This window comes from Planococcus citri, chromosome 2, assembly GCF_950023065.1.
Source record: "Planococcus citri chromosome 2, ihPlaCitr1.1, whole genome shotgun sequence".
NCBI classification, from domain to species: domain Eukaryota; kingdom Metazoa; phylum Arthropoda; class Insecta; order Hemiptera; family Pseudococcidae; genus Planococcus; species Planococcus citri.
In genome coordinates this window covers 80,616,856-80,638,661 of record NC_088678.1, presented here as the reverse complement: position 1 = coordinate 80,638,661, position 21,806 = coordinate 80,616,856, and the positions used below count along the sequence as shown (strand labels likewise).

Sequence of the window (21,806 nt, the reverse complement as noted above, 5' to 3'; positions counted from 1 at the left end):
TTAGTTTAATAAAGTTTCTTTGTTATATTATTATCTATAATGCTACTTTGGAACCGTAGGGTTATCGTGAAAAATGTCGTTAGTTGTTATTAAGTTGGTACTTGTACGTTTGTTCGTTTTTGCTTCGTAGACACGATGGATGAATTTTGCGGTTCAGCTTTTTGGGTAAGTAAACCGATCAAATGATTAAATTTTTTCCATAAATTGACAATTTTGGTTTGGTATTCGTTTTGTGGAAAATGTTTCCATAGAAAACATTGGTTCGTTGTTGTTCATGTGTACCTCTACCTACACCTACGGTGATTGCATTATTCTAGGATTCAAGAGCTGTTTGGGATACAGATGATCCTGATTTGACATTGTGTTTCGAAAAAACTATTCTTGTCTGGGTTCCTTGTACATTTCTTTGGATTCTTTCGCCGCTGGAAATTTACCATATTTGTCGTTCAAAAACATCCCATATACCTTTTAGTTTTTATAATATTGCGAAATTGGTAATCAAATCATTTACCTATCTAATAAAAATTATCTACGGAATTCGTCGTCAACTCTGATTTGATGTATGGTACATATTTGTGCAAATCGTTTACAGATCGCAATAATCATTTCGGCTGTTGTTGCCCTTACAGATATCGTACTCTACGTGATTTTTCACTTCTCTCATTCTCCAGTTGATTTTTATTCTCCTTTGGTGAAGTTTGTTACTTTGGTAAGTAGGTACCTACTAATTTATTGTAAGTACTGATCGTTATAACGTAGTAGAAGAGAAAAAAATCAATTAAGTATATTTTGTCGAATAAATATATTACGAATTTGAAACTTGGCTAATCTGGAATGATTTATTTATTTCAGATACTGTTTTTCGGATTAACGTATGCCAATGTAAAATTTGGTAGAAGGTCGTCGGCTGTATTATTTTTCTTCTCGTTACTGTTAGCGTTACTTGGCGCCCCTCAGTGTCGGACTGAATTTCGACTAAAATGGTTCAAGGTAAGCGTTACGATATTTCCTCGGACATTTCATAAAAATAAAATTGCGATCTAGGTAATGATTGGTTACTCAATTTTTTCAGCAAGGACAATTCGCAACGATGCAATTTTGTTCCTACGTAATTTATTACATTTCCATCGTGGTGGTGTTTGTTTTGAATTGTTTTGCTGACTCATACCCTCGAATCCTACCTCGGCCGTTTGATAAGGTTTGTAATAACTAATAAGATACCTACTTGAGAGTTTATTGCACTGTAAGATAACAATAAAGCGTTCTAGGAAATGACTATTACGCTTCTGAGAAGCAAAATGAGTATGAAGGAGCTTTCCAAAACTAGCGGTATATTGGTTTCTGCGAGGCTTGGCACTCTTTTTTGAAAATGATATGCAACAATTGCAACAGTTTTCAAAAAGGGTACTCTCGGGTAAAATATGTGGAATATTTTGCCTATTTACAGGGGCATATGCCCCTGCCCGTTGCAACAGCTTTCAAAAAGGGTACTCTGGGGTAAAATACATATGTGGAATATTTCGCCTATTTACAGGGGCATATGCCCCTGCCATCGGATTTTTGAAATTCTGGCAAACCTTTTCAAGTATTTTTAAAAAATTGTTGAACTCGAAAAAATTTGTCTTCACTCCTCCACCCTTGCCCACAACGGCGAAAAAACCATACCTACTTCAACAAGTTTTGATGTTTTAAAAAACTAAAAATTTTGAATTTGCTCAAATTACATATGAGCTGCATGAAAAACAATGATGTAGTGTTTTTGATGGGAGACTTCAATGCCAAAGTTGGGAACGATCATGGCAGCCAAGCAGAGGTGCTAACCTTAATTATTTTAATTACAATTATGGTTTCACTCCAATTTTTCCTTGAAAATTTTCAGTTTTCGGTTCAGTTTTGGTTTTGAAATTCAAAATTTCAGTTTTCAGTTTTGATCTTATTTACAAAAATTTCAGTTTCAGTTTCAGTTTTCGGTTTTTTTTCGGTTTTACATAACTTTTTTTTCAAATATCTTCAATTCAAAATTTCTCAATCTCAGGAAACAAAGTATAGTAATTTCATAATAATTCTAAAAAAGTATAATTTGTAATCAAAAGTCAAAAAAGTGAAAAAATCGCAAAAAATGAATGGCAAAAAAATGTACCTAATAAGAAAAACTGAAAAAAACCAAAACTGAAATAAATTATATTGGTTTGGGTTTTGGTTTCACTCACACTGCTTCATTATGCTTGTAATGTTTTTTTATGGTTTTCAAAAAACCTATGAAATTTTGGTTTTTCTTTTCAGGTAAGGTTTGAAAATGGCTAAAATTATGGATCTTGTTCAGGTTTTGGTTACGGTTTTCAGTTTTTTGGGGTTACGGTTAGCAGCCAAGTTGCAGGGTGGTATGCACTTTGAGAGCAGAATAAAAGAGGTGAAATGCTCGTAGAGTTCGCAGAAAGATACAATCTCTTAATATGCAATACCTGGTTCAAGCAGCATGCAAGAAGATTATACACGTGGGGTAGGGGTAGGGGTGGTTCATGTAAAATTTTTTTTGAAATCTCAAATCTTAAGGTCTTACCCCCTAATTTTGTTCCTTTTGATGAAAAAATGACACCATAAAAATTTTGTTGAAAAGTAATAATATTTAGAGGTCGTGCACAAGCGTTGAATGTTGAGAGCTACAAGCACGTGCAGGGGTGCTAACCGTAACCGCAAAAAACCGAAAACCGTAACCGAAACCCAAACAAGAACCTAATTTTAGCCATTTTCAAACCCTAACTGAAAACAAAAACCGAAATTTCATAAGTTTTTTAAAAACCCTAAAAAACCATAACAATAATAATGAAGCAGAGTGAGTGAAACCAAAACCTAAACCGATATAATTTATTTCGGTTTTTTTCGGTTTTCGGTTTGGGTTTTTTCAGTTTTTTCAATTTTTTTGGGGGGATTTTTTCACATTTTCGACTTTTGAGACTCGAAATCCGGGGAAATTGATAAATTTAAAGAACCTATTAAATTGGGTCTTTGGTTGTTGTTGTTGACTTGTTGCTTTTAGGGTTGTTAAATCGCTTTGTGTTTTGAGATTGAGAAATTTTAAAGAAATTCTTAAAAAATACGTAAAACGAAAAAAACCGAAAACCGAAACCAAACCCGAAATTTTTGTAAATAAAACCGAAACCCAAACCGAAATTGAAATTTTGAATTTTAAAACCAAAACCGAAACAAAAACTGAAAAATGTCAACGAAAAAATTGGAGTGAAACCGTAACCTTGATAAAAATAATTAAGGTTAGCACCCCTGAGCACGTGCAAGCACAACACTTCCCAGGACGGCGCCTCGAGAAATGCAACGAAGCTCCACGGGATTGATTCTACACAACTGTACTGAGTGTGGCATCCCCACTACGAGTACAACTTATTAAGTGATACCAATTTTTCTTGGGTTTTTAAAACAACTATTCCAAAGTATTGATTATGATTTTTTGGCTGTACAATTCATTTGAACCTGAATTATAGAATTTAGAAATCAAAAAATTCCATTTTTACTAAGTAACAGCTCTAAAATTGATAATAGTGAACAGGTAAAACATCAACTTAAAGTGCTGAATCTTATAAAATAATATTCATATGTGATCTGTCACGAGAAAACCAACCTAGTGTCCAAAACGTAAATTTTACAGGAAGGGCATTTGAAGTTTTGAGTCTATGTATCAGGCGATCTAAAATTTGTAGGTCCATGAAACTTGTACCACTTTTGGCCCCCATGAGCGCCAACATAACCCGATATTTTTTTTTTCAAAATCATCGCATTCAAGGTTGCCCAAGTCCAATAATCGAAATTTCCCAAAATCGATTTTTTCGATTTTTTTGAATTTTTTACCAAAAATGTTTCAAAAACTACCTGAGTATGAATTATTAATGAAAAATAAGTTATTATTATTAAATTTATCACGTTTTGTAACAAATTTGTTTAATGTGAAAAGAGTTGATTTTTCCAGCTCAAGCCTTACTCAAATTCCAAAATATGGCACAAATCCTCCAAATGTGGGCCGATTGTTGTAAAAATCTGTATTTCGACTCCCCAGAACATGCCTTTCAAGAAAATCAAAAAAAAAAATTTTTTCCAACTTTTATTGTAGTTGCTCTATTTTTTGACCTCAGATTTAGGGTTAAGAGAATCGTTCGCGAACGTTTCAACCCCCACAGTCGGATTCAGCACCCTAAGTACTACTAATATCCACCATAAAAAAGATATCGATTTTTTGGACACTAAGTTGGTTTTCTCGTGACAGATCACATATTTCAACATAAATTTATCCTATGAATTTTTTCCCTTCGGTTTCCAAGTACAATAGAATAATACAACCTGAAATTCATACTCGTACTTTTTTCTTTACTTTTCAAATCTTTCATATGTATTGTCACCTTCAGTGATCTTTGGAATTGAAAAATTGTCATTGGCTCATCATTAATAACATCTTGAAAAGTCAACCAAGGACAGGACTTACTTATCATGCATTGTAGAGGGGATAATGTGTTGTGATCTGCTTTGATCCAATGAGCAGATGCAACGCTGCTCTCCCAAACATGCAACGGTGGGAAGTTTTTGCTCGATGCGCTCATACCTTCTCAACATTTAACTTTCATGTGCGACCTCTAAATATTATTTTTTTGACCTAAAATTTTTTGTCAAGTGTTTTCTGACCAAATGGAACACTTCTAAGGGGTAAGCTAAAAAAATTAGAACATAAAATTTTTTCTATTGTTCTTTGAACCACCTTAACGTGGGGCAGTCCTGGAAATCGAGTCAGAAACCAGTCATAGACTACATACTTGTAAAAGAACGATTCAAGAACACAGTGAAGAACTGTCATACATATTCTGGTGCTGACTGTAACTCTGACCACAAGCTATTGGCTGCAAAATACCAGATAGCCTTGAAGAGCCAGAAGAAGAGCAAAGAACGATACCAACAACTTGACATTGCAAAAATCAAATCAAAACACCTGCAAAAGAAATTCCGAGAAAAACTAGAAAAACAAAAGGAAGACAAGGTGGAAGTAGAACAAGGTATCGAAGAAAAGTGGCAAGAATGGGAGCAAAAGGTTAAAGCAGCAGCAGAAAAGTCTATTCCACTCAAAGGAAAAAGAAAACACAAACCAAGGATAACTCAAGAGATACTGAATCTGATGGAAGAATTAAGAAAAGCAAACAGACCAAGTAGTGAATTAAAAGCATTGAATAACAAGATCATGGGAATGTGCAAATGAATGGCCAAAAATGAATGGTATGAGGAGAAGTGCCAAGAAATAGAAGAACTGTAGAAAAGGCACAACTCCAGAGAAATGCATACCAAAGTGAAGCAGATGATGGCTGCCCACAAGAAAAGGAGAAGTGGAATAGCATATATGCCGGGCTGGACCCAAGAACATGGAAAATTTAGCAGCCCACTGAGATATCCCATTTTAGGAGCCCTAATTTTGGGCTCCCTAATTAATCGGCTAAATTTTTTCTCCCATTTTTTAAAGTGCAGGACACTGAGCATACAAATTCATTCAGCAATTTTTTAAGTGGCCCAGTTTTTACCTCATTGGTCCAAATACGTCCCCACTGTCCGAGATTTTCTCAGTAACTCGGTGGGTGGGTAGGTCAGTCTGGGTCTGCATATATGCGAAGAAAAGATGGAAAGTATGGTGCTAATAATCAAGAAACAGAAGAGGTCTGGATCAGCTACATACAAGAATTGTATGGAGATGACTAGATGACACATGTCTGGCTCAAATGGAAGTTACATCCATGAAGGAGGTACAGTACCACAAATTGAAATGTGAGAGCTGAGGAATGCGGTGAAGAGAGCCAGGAACCACAAAGCAGTGGGGGGGGGGAAATCTCATACCAGTAGACTTGATTAAACATCTAATACCAGAGTATAAATAGGAGCTTTTGAAGATTATAAACAAAACTTACGACGAAGGTGAGCTGCCTATGGCCATCAAAGCAGTAAATTTTGTACCAATACCAAAAAAGAACAACTCGCCAAATTGCTCTGAATATAGAACCACCACATTAATGAGCCACACACTGAAGCTACTACTCACCATCATAAATGCCAGAATAGAAAATAAGATAAGGTAATAAAGTGGGGTAATTCCGATGGCAAAATTCAAAATTTTAGCAATTTCTCATTTTTTGGATTTCCTGTACATTTTGGGGCAAAACTGATGTAACAACTTTATTCCTACGTCCTTCAGCTACACATTGACTATATTGAAGAGTGATTTGTGTGGAGGCGTTATACATATAATTGAAAAAACATTTTGGAAGGTCGAGTTATCGGAATTAAGGTAAAGTGGGGTAATTCCAATAGCAAGCCCTAGCTTTGTTGCAAAACACATTTTGGCACAACTGATGAAGAAAGTAGGTAGAATTAGTGCTAACCTACACCCATTAATGATCAGATTGTCCATCTGCTCCGTTTTGTCAAGTCTGTGCCGTGTTCAAAATCTGAATGCCCAAAACCTTTGCTGCAAAAAACAGTGCATTTTTGAAACTCGTTTTTATCGTTCAAAACTTGTTGAAAAATTCTGTTTCAAAGCTGAAATTTGATGGATAGGTGTTAAAGTGTCAGTACTTCTTTTGATTTTGCTTTTATAATTATTTTTTGGTGGTATTGAATTGTTAAACATGTCGATCATTTTCATGCCACGGGGTAATTCCGATAGCCCTAGTGAAATTGCCCGGTAATGTTTTTTTTCTCTGTTTTAATGTAGTATTTTATTGGGGGGGGGGGGGTCGAAATTATCAAAGAAAAACATCGAAAGGGGTATTTTTCTCTAGTTAGTCTAGTTTTCAAAAAGTATGCCTCAAAAACTCATATTTGTAAAATTTTTGTAATTTTTGTTCTAATGATTCAATTTACATGAAATAAAAACCTAAGTATACAATAAATGGTATGCATCAACATAACTGGCTCGGAATTACCGCAGGATATCCGCAGGAGAATTACTTTCCTTATAAAACTCATTATCGGAATTACCCCAAAAATGGGGTAATTCCGAGTATTTAATTTTGAAATGAGGAAGAATGCACTTCTCAATTTTTTTCATTTTTTACAGAATGAATGTCCAAGAAACCAGTCTTCATTTTTGTCGCAAATTCTATTCGCATGGTTTGAGCCGCTGCTTTGGAAAGGATACAGAAAATCGTTGGATGATGAAGATCTGTGGAATTTAGATCCTTCAATTTCAACAGCCTGCGTCGTGCCAAAATTTGAAAAACAGTTGAAGAAATCTTTAAGAAAAGTCAAAAAGTAATTAATTATTTTTATGGGGTAAAAATAAAAAAGCAAACGATGAGAAGAAATAAAGTTGATTGATAAATTTAATTTTCAAATTCCAATTTGAGCGATGTATTTACATACTTAAAGTAGGTAGGTACTCAAATGTACCTAAACCAATTTTATTTCATTTTGTCTTCAATATTTTTACTTTTCAAAAATAATGATCTAATCGTAAGATCATTCTGAATTATAAGTACGAAAATATAATACCTATGTATTATTATTTTTTTTTTAGAAATGCCGATTTCAGTATAAAAGCTAAACGTAAAAGTGGTCGATGCAGTTTCGATGGGCTCCAATATAAAATCAAAAATGAACCCGCGTCAGTTGTACCTGCGTTATGCCGAACTTTTGGTAGCACTTTTTTAAAAGGGACTCTGTTGAAAATTTTCCTGGACATTTTCGTCTTCGTTAATCCCCAGATATTAAGGTAGGTGAAGAGAAAATTACTTTGTATCTGTCAGTTTTGAGATAAAAAGTCGAATACAGTGTTATATTTTCAATTTTTGAACAGCTTATTGATCGATTTTGTGGGCAGCGAGGAACCCATGTGGAAAGGATACCTATACGTAGCATCACTTTTTTTAGCTGCTGTAATTCAAACCCTGTTGTCTGCACAATATCAAGACATAATGTACACGATCGGAATTAAAATACGAACTTGCCTAATTTCAGTTATTTACAAAAAGGTGCAAAATTCGATTTTTTTGAAATTACTTGTGTGATAGTATCTATGGCCCATTCCTTGGAATAAGCTCTGAAGTATAACCGTAAAGTAACGAAGTACAACAAAATACCTTTAGTAGGGAGGGAGAATAGGTACCTATAATAGGTAGGGGGGTACTTAGTGTAGTGAAGGTTGCTCTCAGTTGGCTCGGTTTAGTCTGTTTTTATAGCTTACCTAGGAACGTTTTAATATTGTAAAACATCGTGTTGTATCGGTTAAATATTGTTTGTTAATTGTTTGCAAATTCGCGTAAATCTGTTATTTCGTTATACAAAGAATTAATTCGATTGTTACCGTGAAATGTTAATTATATATGTAGCATTGATCTGTTGAATCGATTATTTCGTGTAATGAACTTATAGATCGTATTTGTGGTATATAATTAACATTTGGTGTAAAGATAGAGAACAGTAAGGTATATAGGAGTCTCAAACGAACTAATTACATTACATGAATATACCTTGTTGGTAATTGGGTAGGATCTAGTCATCTCTAAAACTATTCAGCATTTAATTATCTTTCCACTTGTAAAATTGGATTGTTTTTCTATTCGAATTATTTTATGTTTGTAGGCATTACACATATCAAATGTCGCTCGAAGAGATTTCACTACTGGAGAAATAGTGAACTTGATGTCGGTAGATGCCAATCGATTTGTCGAACTACCATCCTACTCGTATTTATTCATTTCGACTCCATTACAAACGGTGCTGGCGCTGTATTTTTTATGGCAAATTTTGGGTAAGAAATTCTCTCTCAACTATTTTATGCGAAAACTCTTTCCGTTATAGTCATATGCGCATTTCTTGAAAAAATATTTTTTTCAATATTATTTCTAGGTCCCAGCGTATTAGCGAGTTTAGTCGTTGTGATAATTTCGATCCTTATCAACAGCTACATAGGATCTCAGAAAAAGTTATTGCAATCTGAGCAAATGAAGAAAAAAGATAGCAGAATTAAATTAATGAATCAGATACTCAATGGAATCAAAGTAGGTATTAGGGTAAAAACACTTTTTCAGGGCTACCTACCAATTTTAAGAAAAAACGAAGACTGGTGCTTTTAAATTTAAAAAACATTTTTTTTTCAAAATGACCCCACTTTGAGGGGGGAGGCCGGAGGGCTACTGTTTCAGCACAGGGGCACATATGGGACGCTGAAAATTGTTATGAGGTCATTTCAACTCAAAATCTCCAACATACTTGAATTTCAGCAAAATCAAAGACGAATGAAACATAGCTGTTTACCTACTTATTTTTTTTTCTGTTGTTTACTCATCAGATGTTGAAGTTATACGCATGGGAACCCAGTTTTGAAGAACAAGTCTCATCAATTCGAAATGATGAAATGAAGATATTGAAGAAACAAGCATACTTGACTGGCATATCAACATTTACTTGGGATACTACTTCCTTTTTGGTAATTAAAATATAAAATATCTCAGCAAATGAAATAGTTCATGCCACCTAAATTGATAGCTTAGGTACCAACAGCTATATTATAGCCAGACTATCTAACTGTCTATCTATTCCAATTTCATTTTAGGTATATGTTGTCTCTTTTGCTGTATATGTGTTATCAGATGAAAAAAATGTACTGGATGCTAGAGTTGTTTTTGTATCTTTGGCATTGTTTAGTATTTTGAAAATGCCACTTTTCTCTATATCATCCATGATATCCAATTTGGTGCAGGTAACCTTGATTAATTCTGACTTATTTTGATGAGATGATAAGTCACGTTGATATTTTAATTTAAAATGAAATTTTTTCAAGAGCAATGTTTCAGTCAAACGAATCGATAAATTTTTAAATTGCGAAGAATTAAGCTCCGATGATGTTACACATGATGACAGACGTGAGTTTTTTCAAAAGTACCTACCCGGTTGCTCGTTGTCAAAGAAAAAGATGCCATGAAAGAATAATTTTTGTGTCTTTACAGCTGAAGTTCTGGTTATGGAACATGGGGCCTTTTCATGGGCAGGAAGTGAAGCATTACCTATTTTGCGTGACATCAATGTGAAAATTAATGCAGGAGATCTGGTAGCTGTTGTCGGACCAATTGGGTCTGGTAAAAGTTCGTTACTTTCTGCGTTCCTTGGTGAAATGTATAAATTATCCGGTGTTGTAAATACAAAAGTAAGAAGACACTTTTTAAAACTTGATTATCGTTTTTTTAGGGGAGGGGGGATGGTGGTGTCGTTGAATGATTCAAATTTGAATATATATTTGTGCAGGGTACTATAGCATATGTTCCACAAGAAGCTTGGATCCTGAATAGCACTGTGAAAGATAACATCACTTTTGGTGAAACTGTCAAAGGCCAGTTATATGACAAGGTTCTGGAAGCTTGTGCTTTGAAACCAGATTTGAAAACATTTTCTGGTGGTGATTTAACAGAAATTGGAGTCAAGGTGAGAATTGTTTTGTTAGATTTTGAAATCTGGGTGATATGTATTTTATAGTCAGTGTAATTGTCTAATATTTTCGTTCAGGGAATAAATTTAAGCGGAGGTCAAAAGCAAAGACTCAGCTTGGCCAGAGCGGTGCATTATGGAGCTGATGTGTATCTTTTAGATGATCCTTTGAGTGCAGTAGATTCACAAGTTGGTAAACATGTATTTGAACGAGTGATTGGACCGAATGGGTTGCTGAAAAATAAGGTACCCACGTATTTTTATTATACTTGTATATTGTATAATATACATATGTAAAGGGTGTGCAGGAACATCAAGTACCCCCAAAAAAGTTTTCTGTCAAATGTTTCAGCCAGTCACAGTGAATGATACTAATGCTAGCTGCTAGCACATAATCGGTTGTTGGGCTGAGGTGATAACAATCCACCAATCATAATGCATCTATTTCACCTTGCCAACCTATATTTTTAAAAATAAACTTTCTTTGGGGAACTTGCCACTTTGGCACACCCTGTGTATAGAAGCTGTCCATGCTTAATGTGTAGATATTTCATATTTGCGTGGCTCATCTTTTTATACATAAGTAATTCACAGACTCGCGTCATGGTGACTCATGGCGTCACACATTTGTCTAAAGTGGACTTCATCATTGTTATTAAAGATGGCACTATTTCTGAATGTGGCACGTTCCAGGAATTACTCGACAGTAAAGGGGATTTCTCTGAATTTTTGATTACTTATTTAGAAGAGAATTTGGAATCTGATGAAGAAGGTTGGTTGAATTAGTACATATGTGAGGGCGCATACGAAAAGGGACCTAACGACCAAAAAAAAAAAAAAAGTTCTCTGAAATTGTTGTAGGAACTCTGTAAGGTCCCTTTCCGTATGCGCCCTCACATATGTACTACATCTCTTGTCTGAATTTTTTTTTAATTTTTACTTTTTTTCTTCTTTTACACAGAGTTGGGTGAATTGAAAGATATTTTGGTCAAGAAAAAAGAAACCTATGATAATTATATTAGGCAGATGTCAATTGACTGTGGGACTGATATTGCAGCGTTTGAAATGAAGTAAGTAATATACCTATTGCATATACTATCATCTACCAGGGATGCTGACCCAGTTGACCAAAATGAAAAAAAATATTGCTCACTTACAGTTTTGTAATTACTAATTAATTAGGGTTCTGCACTTGAAAATATTGATTTATTTTTTTGGCAGTTATGGTTTATCCAAAAAAATGATTACCTTATGGTTAAAGGTTATAGTTATGACAAAAAAATAGTGGTTAGGGTTAAAAATAAAGGTTATGGTTTTTCCTCAACTCCTCCATTATAGGAAAGTAACTAGTAAGTGCAAAAATCATGAAAATCTCCATAAAGTAATGAAATACATACATGGAAGAAATCATTTTTGAAATGTTGAAAACATGTAAAATTTGACAAAAAAAAGTTGAATAATTGATAAAATTTTGATAAAATGTGCCAAAAGAGCAAGTAGAAGTGTTGAAAATGTGTTATAAAAAAAAGGCAAAAATGTTCAAAGATGAACTTTTGTAAAATTTAAGAGGATTCAGTGGGAATTACATGCATAATTGTTGAAATTTCTTTGAAATTTCTTTCAACGCATGTTGAGACTTGGAAAAAATCTCTGAGAATCGTCAAAAAAGTATGGAAATTCAATGGAAGTTGTCAAAATTCTGCCAAAATTACTATTGTGACCTGACAGTTAAATAAGCCTGTGTTCAAGTGGGTCCTGCGCCTGGCATTGCTTTCTGTCCAGTGTGCTTCTCACCCATTCCACAAAGCTGCAGCCTGTTGATTTGTGAATAAAATTGTCTCCGCTGCGCATGCCATCTGCTCTTATGGCCTGTCCAAAGTACTTGGAGTATCCAGCCAAGGACCGTTGCATGCATCGACTTTTTAGTTATATAGACGACTACTCGTATGCAAAAATTATCCCACTGCTTTTGTCGCCAACTCTGTCGATTTCATGATCTGTCAGCAATCCCCATTTCAAATGGTCCCAAGTCTGTGATGCATATAGGAATACTGACAGTGAGAAGACCAGCACATTGACCAGTCAAATTTTAAGGGTCCTGCTTATCACTAAATCTCTCCATACCCGGTGACCAAGAATAACGGATTTCGATGTATCAAAAGGGAGAGAAAATTCCCACGATGAAAATTAGAAAATTAAATAATCATGTAAAAAATGAGCGTTTGAATGATTGTTTCAATGAAACAAGAAATAATCTTTCATTTTGCATCGAAACAATAATTCGAAAGCACTTTTTCTCGTTTGTTATTCCAGGGAAATTTTTTCCCCTTTTTGACTTATCAGAACATTTCAAACCCCATTATTCTTGGTCACCCGGTATTTGTTTCAAATGAGTCATCATAGTCCCGCTGAGCTGACAGCTGTGCCATATCTCAGCTTCACACCCACCAGTGTTCTTGATGATGGATTCAAAGTAGGAGAATTGCTTCACAACTTTGATTCCATCAACTTCCTAAATTTCTGATGAGTTGTTTGGTTAGTGCGTCAATTATCATTCATCTTTGTTTTTGTCTTGTTGATCAGTAGACTATATGTGAGGGCGATTCAAAAAATAGACCACCTGACCAAAAAATTGTTTTTTTTTTTCATGTAATTGATATGTAAGGAACATAAGATTTTCCTGAAAATGGTTTTACAACCAAAAAATTTTTTATACTGAATGAATGAGGTAAGTGAGGGACCTCTCGACCAAAGCAGGTACTTCTTGACCAAAATGTCATTTTATGGCAAACCTCGACAAACCATGTAAATCATTTTTTCTCAAGATCTGGTGAAGTTTGTTGGTTATGCCTGGGTAGTAGGTCAACTTAATTCTTCTATTGTCTGGTTTATCTATTTGGAATGTGGTGATCTCTTTCAATCTTCGTTTGCTGATATGGTTTTTGATGGGAGTGTCTATAGTTCTTGTCTTATATGAGTTATAACCCAGATTGTTGTCTATTCTTTTAATGTACTTAGTCAAATTCTCTCTTCCTATTTTTTGGACTCAAGGGTAGTGCACAACATCTATGGACCATACTGTTGAAAGCAGACAGTTTTTGGTACCAGGGCTGGTAAGAGTCAGCAGGAATGTAATTGTTGGTGTGGGTATAGGCTTTCTGTGGATATCACATTCCAGTTTGTTGTCTTTTCTGGTGATCAGGAAGTCAGGGAATGGCAGTTAATATTGGTTGTTTTCATACTCATCATCGTCGTAGTCGTGGTTCCTTATCCTTTACAGGACATTGGAAATCACATTTTTGTGGTACCCTAACAGGGTGAGGCATATGCCTATTGCCACTGCAATTATTCTAGGGAATCGACGTTGTTTCGAGCTTCCACTAGTAGTTTCCCATTGCTTTCTAGCGACATCTACACAAGCACCTAGTGTTGACCTCTATAGACACTTGAACCAGTTTCAGCTTTTTGATTCTGCTAACAGATGGCGTGCATTATCTGTTAGCTCGGCTAAACTGGTAGTCCCCTGGTACTTGGTGTGTAATGTTGATAATTGCACAAAAGATTTTTTGTTTCATGCATAGTTCTGTGAAGTTTATGAGTTCAGCAATTCTTTCCTGAGAAACTTTCTCTTTTTAGTTTTTGGAGCCAGTCTTTCATTATGGCCAAGGTTTCTGGTATGGGAACACTGGGGAATAAGTTGGTGACATCAAAGGAGATGAGTCTATCTGTTGGTGTAATCCGGGTGTTTTTCAGTTTCTCCACCAGCTCTTCATTATTCCTTATTTGGTATGTGGCAGACTGATTAATGGCTTGTAATTCAGTGACAAGTTGTTTGGCAATCTGGTATGTGGGTGCATCTATGTTGGATACTATTGGTCTGATACTTTGTATTAGTCATTAAGTGCTCTTGCCTGATGATGAAATGTTGTACTTTTTGAAAAGATCTTTGCAATAAAAGCTTGAAAAATAAGGAGAGGTATTTGGCTCATTTTAGCGGTTAAAATTCATTTCAGTTGAAAATTACAATTACAGTTAACATCCCTCATCCCTGTCATCTACATGTAAGCGAATCAATTGTTCACTTATTTCAATTCCAGTATTGTTACGATTCAATTTTTACAGACGAAAATCAGTTTGGTCAGTGAACTTGAATACCCGAGGGTCGTTTACAAAACGTAAATCAGTCTGGTCAGTGAACTCGAATACCCGAGAGTCGTTTAGAAAACGTTCAACAAAGCAGGGAAACGAGATCGCTGCAATTGGGCAAAAGTTGATCGAAGTTGAGCACACTGAAATGGGAAATGTCAGTAATATTGTGTTTCTCTTATCTCTAGTGATTTAATTTCAAGGTGCTGATAATTTGTTTTTCCATCGTGAATATTTATGTTTTAGTCAAGTCGGGATGTTTACACTTATTACATACGTGCCACTGGATACCTCATGATTTGTGGAATAATATTTTCAAACTGTTTTTTGCAAGTGTTTTCTTTTGCTTCAAGTATGTGGCTGATAGAATGGACCAGTGACCCAAATATTACTACTTCAGATGGTATTCAAAATACTAGTAAAACGGATTTTTATCTTTGGATTTATATTTCGTTGGGATTTAGTAAAAGTAGGTAAAAAAATTAAATACCCTCATTTCTCTCCCCTGCTGATTATGCGGGGGGGTGGGAGAGGCTCCAAAACTGCTTGAGGTTAATTTCTCATTCGCTTGTACTTATGTACTTCTAAAGGCGAAGCTGGTGTGATGGAGCATCAGTCCAATCATTTGCAGTTTTGGGGTGCTCATTTCATCATATGTAGGTCAATTTGCTTCACTTTGTATTTTTTTGATTTGTTTTTTTTTTTTTTTTTACAGGCGTTACAGAGTTTTTGGCAGATGTGGCTATTCGAGTTGGGTGTTGTATTAGTGCCAAAGTCTTACATAATTCATTGCTGCACAACTTTCTTAGATTGCCACTTTCATTCATGGATGTGACACCCAGTGGCCGTATTTTATCCAGGTTTTCAAGCGATATCGATGTGGTGGATGGTTCTTTTCCTGATCTACTCAGTGAAGTGTTTTTCTGCAATGGTGACGTATGTGTTCAAAAAATTCAAGGTTACATTCCATTAAAATAAGCTCCAAAATGGTATTTTATCCTACTAGTAAAATAAAGTGATTTTTGACGATGTTTGAGGTTTATTTCCCGAGCAGAGCGAGGGAAGTAATTAAAAATCGTCGAAAATCACTTTATTTCACTAGTTGAATAACATATTTTATCCAAACGTGTGAACAAAAAAGCGCATTTGATTACTCGAGCGACTAGCAAGAGTGAATAAAATAGTGTTTTATTCTACTAGTAGGATAAAAATCTTTATAATTATTTTGATTCCCCATGCTTGGAATGTTTTTTACTACATGTAACATACCTTTGACTTTTTTAGCTGATATGCAACCTATTCATTATCAGCTGCTGTACACCGATTTTTGTTACCGTCATTTTACCCATCACTGTACTTTATTGTCTCGTTCAAGTAAGTTCTTCAAGACTATGAAATAAAAATCAGCTTCACGTTATAAATTTTCTAACGCGAATGGTGTATTTTTTCAATACTTAGCGATTTTATGTGGCTACGTCGAGACAACTGAAACGATTAGAATCGATATCACGATCCCCCATGTATTCGCATTTTGTTGAAACCGTTGTTGGTAAGATTCATGTGAACTGTTTTTGACGTAGGTATAAGAATCGTATCTGTCTTTGATATCCCTGAAGCGCTTCAAATGTACTTCAATAGGGATTGTACTCAAATTTTTCTCAAAAAAAGTAACTTTATTGGTAACCAAAAAAACTGTAAAAAGGAGGATTCCACAAAAATTTAAGCAGAAAAAATTACTAAAACTTGCGGCGAAATTTTATAAAAATCCAGAAAATTCAAGAAGAAAGGTTTTGCCAAAATAATGAGAACAAAAATTAAAGCAGAAAAACGAATCTATAAAATTCAACACAAAATCATGGAAATGATGAAAATGAGAAACTCTCAAAAGTTGATATAGTTAGAATCGGATGGATTACTCAAGGGAGAGAAGGAAATGTTTGATTTTGTACTCAATGAAGATAAGAATTATTCCTTACGTGGGGAATAATTGCCTATTGCCAGCTAGCTCAGAAGGTCGTAACTTATCTATTCAACCATACACATTCAATGTTTATAGTTATAAATAAAAACACTGTTTTACTTATATTTATACTATTTACAAATCGCCATAAACATACATCGTGTGCAATTATGTTTTCACATAGCATTTGAATGAATGATATTTGGAGATGTAAATGACTTAACTCTACCTATAGTGAGAAAGCCTGCAGGAGATATGTAATTTTACGAGAATGTAGAATTTATATGGAAAGAAAACAGCAATGTCCCACCCACAGAAACAAGAATAATAGTTGGAGACTTCAACAGCCATAGTGTAAGCTGGGGATATGCTGAAAATTATACAGATGGTGACCTAGTGGAGAAATGGGCTGAAGAGCAGCAGCTGAGCTTGGTCTTTGATGCAAAACTGCCGGCATCCTTCAATAGTGGAAGATGGAAACGCGGATATAACCCAGATAACATTTTTGTTTTGGAGCGAATCTCAAGTCTATGTCACAAACTAGTAGCAGATTCAATTCCCCGAACCCAACACAGGCTAATTATATGCGAAATTAAGGCGGTCATCAGCCCAATTAAAGGTGAAAACCAACCTCCAAGATTCAATTTCAAAAAGGCCAATTGGGAAGCTCGATGGTCAGGCGCCATTTAGCGTTAAATCCAATTTTTTTCAAAAATCACTTTTTGGTGAATTCTTAAGGGAAATTTCGCGCCCGAACCAGTGGTACCACTGGTTTTTTGAAATTCCGACATCAAATCCCCTTAAAATGAAGAACTGTCCAATCATAATCCATCAATTCGTGGAGTTAATGTCAAATGATTCTCAACTTCTGGAGTTAACGTTAAATGATTTCATTTCAACCAATCACAGCTCATTATTTTGGAATCATGACAACACCTTCATCGTTTTTCGCTTCTATTTCCCTGAAAAATGCCTTAACAGTGTTGGTAGCATTATAATTCCCTTCCCAAAACTCCAAACTAGAAACGGGATTTTCAGTTTTTCAATTAATACATTTTTTTTGAAAATATCTCGATTTGAAAACTTCAACAGGCTCTCCTGTAAAATTTTGGAAATTGGAGTTAACGCTAAATGGCGCCTCACCATCGAGCTTTTTAACCAGCATTTGAAGAAAAGATAGATGACCTACTGCCAATACCAGAAAATTATGAACTCTTCAATGAAATTGTTAAGAAAGCCTCAATAGATCATATTCCAAGGGGAGCAAGAAAAGAGTATATCTCTGTAATGGAGCTGCACCTCATGACACAATACAAGGAGTATATTGAAAAATTTAATGAAAATCCTTTCAGTGAGGAAACCATTGAACTAGGAAATCAATTAGCAAGTGATATAGCATAGCAGAATTTAGAAAGAAAAAATGGTAGAAATTAGTAGAAATTCTGGATTTCTGTAAAGATAGCTGAAGAGCCTGGCAACTGTTGAAGAGACTTGACGATGGAGGCAAAACCCAACAGAGCAATTTCACTCAGGTTATAGGTAACCAAGTAGCCCATCAACTACTCCTGAATGGCAAAACTGAAAGCAAATGCAGCCGAACGCCGAACAAAAGTGGAAAGATGCATGGATGTGGAAGTGAATAACTTTGCCACACCAATTACTAACAAAGAAGTGAAGTCTGCAATCAAATTGTCCAAAAATAGGAAGGCTGCTGGTGTGGATAACATGTATACTGAACAGATCAAACACTTCGGACCAAAGGCAAAAACTGGACCGAGAAATTCAAAAATATCTAATAATTAATAGGTACCTATTTGCTAAAATTAAGAAAAACCTGAGAAAATTTCACGAGAAACATCATAAACTCTAGAAAAATAAAATTTGTAATGCTGAAAAAGCAGCGAGGCCATTCAAATAAGATCAAATTTTCCAAAAATTCTGGTTATAATTTTGAAAAAAAAAAAATGTGGAAAAACTCAAAAAAAGTTACTTTTATGTAGTAAACAAAATTTTTAAAAAGTAACCAAGTACAATCTCTTTAATTTAGTAGGTACAACGTTTCTATATTAATTTGAGTCATTTTCCAAATCCAAATCTAACTCCCCAAAATGGACATTCAAATTCAAACAAAAAAAAAATGCTGAAAAATTAGTGTTTTTTAAAAATTTTTTTGACAATGAGATGATGGCACAGATCACAGAAACGATTTTACAGAAATTGAAAATAATCTAAAGCATATTAAACTTGTACTATTAAAATGGAATGAAACTTATCACTTATTCGGAGATAGAAATAATTTCTGAAAAAAATATTATACCTTATAGGTGCGCAGTCAATTCGATCTTACGGTCTTACAGAAAAATTCATCAAGCAGTCGCAAGAAAAATTGGACCATAATCATAGAAGTTATTACCTGAATCTTATTTCAAATAGGTAAGTAAGTAAACAAATAAGTACAGGGTGCCCAGAAATATCGAGCACCCCTAAGAAAGTTTTTCATTAAAAATATAGGTTGGCAACGTGAAATAGATGCATATGATTGGTGGAATGTTATTTCTCCAGTCCAACAACCAATCATGGGCTATCATTATTATCATTCACTGTGACCAACCAAAGTATTTTGGTAGAAAACTTTTTTAGGAGTGCTCGATATTTCCGGGCACCCTGTACATAAGTAGGTAGGTAGGACCCATGTAAAACGAATAGACCTAGATATTGATATAATGTAATTTCGCCAATTTTCTTTGATCAAATCAAAATGATATGATACGAGTACATATTAAAATTGTTTTCATATCAATAGATGGCTTTCGGTTCGCGCAGAAAGTATTAGCAATCTGATTCTATTTTTCGCGGCTTTGTTTTCTGTATTAGAAAGAGATTCTATTAGTGCCGGAATTGTTGGTTTATCCGTAGGATACACTTTTCAAGTATATAATATTTTTTTTCATCGACTCCTAAATATACTTAATCTAACCTACTCAATCTATGAATAGTTTGTCATCTTCTTTTTTTTTTTTTTAGATTACTCAGACCCTGAGTTGGTCAATATTTAAAATTTCTAATACCGAGACCAGCATTGTTTCTGTGGAAAGGATTAAAGAATACAGTGAAAAGCCACAAGAAGCAGCTTGGAACGTCCCTAATGAATCAATGCCAAAAAATTGGCCTTTAAAAGGAGATATAGATTTTCTAGATTTCAAAGTCAGATACCGAGAAGGTTTGGAATTGGTTTTGAAAGGTATTACTTTCTCCGTACGTGATGGCCAAAAGGTAATTCGATGTTTGTTTGCGATCAGGTTTTTAAGCCAGACACGCTCGAATAATTTTTTCTTAATTCTAGGTTGGTATCGTTGGCAGAACTGGTGCTGGAAAGTCATCGTTGTCTTTGAGCTTATTCAGAATTCTGGAATCTGCCGGCGGTAAAATTTTGATCGATGGTATTGACATTGCTACTCTCGGATTACATACTCTTCGTTCTAGACTAACTATTATCCCGCAGGTAAATCTTTTTTTTTTTTCTTATTCTTTCTTATTAATTTGTAAGTCAGAATAACATAATAGATACGTGTTGTCATTTTGCGAAAAAAGCAAAAAACTTGACTTCCTCAACATTATCTACCTTGTAGGAAAAAAACAATACCTTATTGAATATTTTTATTCGTATTTTTCATATTTCAGGATTCAGTTCTTTTTGCTGGCTCATTACGAATGAATTTAGATCCTTTCGGTGATCATTCCGATGACGAAATATGGCGCGCGTTGGAATTAGCTCATCTAAAGTCTTATATTTCGAGTCTAAACGATGCACTACGATTCGAAATCGCCGAAGGAGGTGAAAACGTCAGGTATTTTCCTTCGTATTTTTACAACATCCTAGATCTCTTTGTGTGATGACGAATTCAAATGGCAGCGGTGGCCAGAGACAGCTGATTTGTTTGGCGAGAGCTTTATTGCGTAAAACGAAGATTCTAATTTTGGATGAAGCAACAGCTGTTGTTGATTTAGAGACTGATGATTTAATTCAAAACACAATTCGAAACGAATTTGTCGACTGTACTGTGTTGACGATTGCTCATCGATTGAATACCATAATGGATTATGATAAGTAAGCCTATCATGTTGAGTAGGTACCTGGACCTACTTGAATATTTTTTTATTTCAACTTTCGGGTATCTGACTAGTGACTACTATTTATATTATTATTTCTTTGGCATAGAATCATTGTTCTTGACAGAGGATATTTGGTGGAATATGATTCTCCGGAAGCTTTGTTACAAAAGAAGACCTCGATATTCTACGCAATGGCTGTTGATGCCGGTTTAGTATGAAAATTCGAAGTTGGGTGTTGATGTTCCAATCGATTTAGTTTAAATGAACGCTCATAATGCGTTCTTCAATCAATACTGTCTTCTTAGTGTCTTTTGACAGAGGATATTTGGTGGAATATGATTCTCCGGAAGCTCTGTTACAAAAGAAGACCTCGATATTCTACGCAATGGCTGTTGATGCCGGTTTAGTATGAAAATTCGAAGTTGGGTGTTGATGTTCCAATCGATTTAGTTTAAATGAACGCTCATAATGCGTTCTTCAATCAATACTGTCTTCTTAGTGTCTTTTGATATTCAAAAAAAAGAAAGCAAAAAGGAGGCAGGTTGAAGGAAATTCTCAGATACCTAATATTTGAGAGTTCAGTTTTGTAGGATTACTTGTTAGTACAGGGTGCCCAGAAATATCGAGTACCCCTAAAAAAGTTTTCTACTAAAATACTTGGGTTGGTCACAGTGAATGATAATAATGATAACACATGATTGGTTGTTGAACTGGAGAGATAACATTCCACCAATCATACGCATCTATTTCACGTTGCCAACTTATTTTTTTAATGAAAAACTTTCTTAGGGGTACTCGATATTTCTGGGCACCCTGTATTCTCGTTTACTTTACCTAGGTAAACCGTGATAGATCTATCACAATAAAAATGGTAGTGTTATGACTTATGAATTTCACTTTTCATTTACTTTAGCGTCGTTAGGTAAGTACTCATTAGTTCAAACTACTTCGAACTCATTTTTGAAGTTAGGGGTGGGGGGGGGGGTGTTACAAAAAAATGTCGAGTTTTTTTCATTCAAAAAAAAAAATCAAAATTTTGTGCCGGTTTGTTAATATTTATTGGCTGTAGCAACCTGTTTCATACTTAACGTTTTGTGTAAAATACATAATATAGAATTCGAAAATA

The 21,806-nt window shown here is 34.8% G+C and overlaps 1 protein-coding gene across 2 annotated transcripts; it reads left to right on the top strand.

The window, feature by feature from the left end:
- The first annotated feature begins 17 nt into the window (after positions 1-17).
- LOC135837972 (multidrug resistance-associated protein 1-like) lies at positions 18-21,806 on the top strand. Of its 2 annotated transcripts, XM_065353430.1 has the most exons (31): positions 18-165; positions 318-494; positions 593-709; positions 853-990; positions 1,073-1,198; positions 7,097-7,290; positions 7,556-7,750; positions 7,835-8,009; positions 8,620-8,788; positions 8,887-9,038; positions 9,329-9,466; positions 9,593-9,739; positions 9,821-9,902; positions 9,987-10,183; positions 10,282-10,458; positions 10,540-10,707; positions 11,056-11,233; positions 11,423-11,531; positions 14,584-14,609; positions 14,661-14,764; positions 14,854-15,076; positions 15,323-15,543; positions 15,892-15,981; positions 16,066-16,156; positions 18,892-19,000; positions 19,371-19,497; positions 19,592-19,840; positions 19,911-20,069; positions 20,249-20,415; positions 20,481-20,675; positions 20,787-21,806. In XM_065353430.1, the coding sequence occupies exons 1-31, from the start codon at positions 136-138 to the stop codon at positions 20,896-20,898; spliced, it is 4,542 nt and encodes a 1,513-aa protein (XP_065209502.1). In that variant the 5' UTR covers positions 18-135; the 3' UTR covers positions 20,899-21,806. The 2 variants fall into 2 exon arrangements, with proteins under 2 accessions (XP_065209502.1, XP_065209501.1); XM_065353429.1 differs by having other exon boundaries at positions 19-165; positions 14,584-14,764.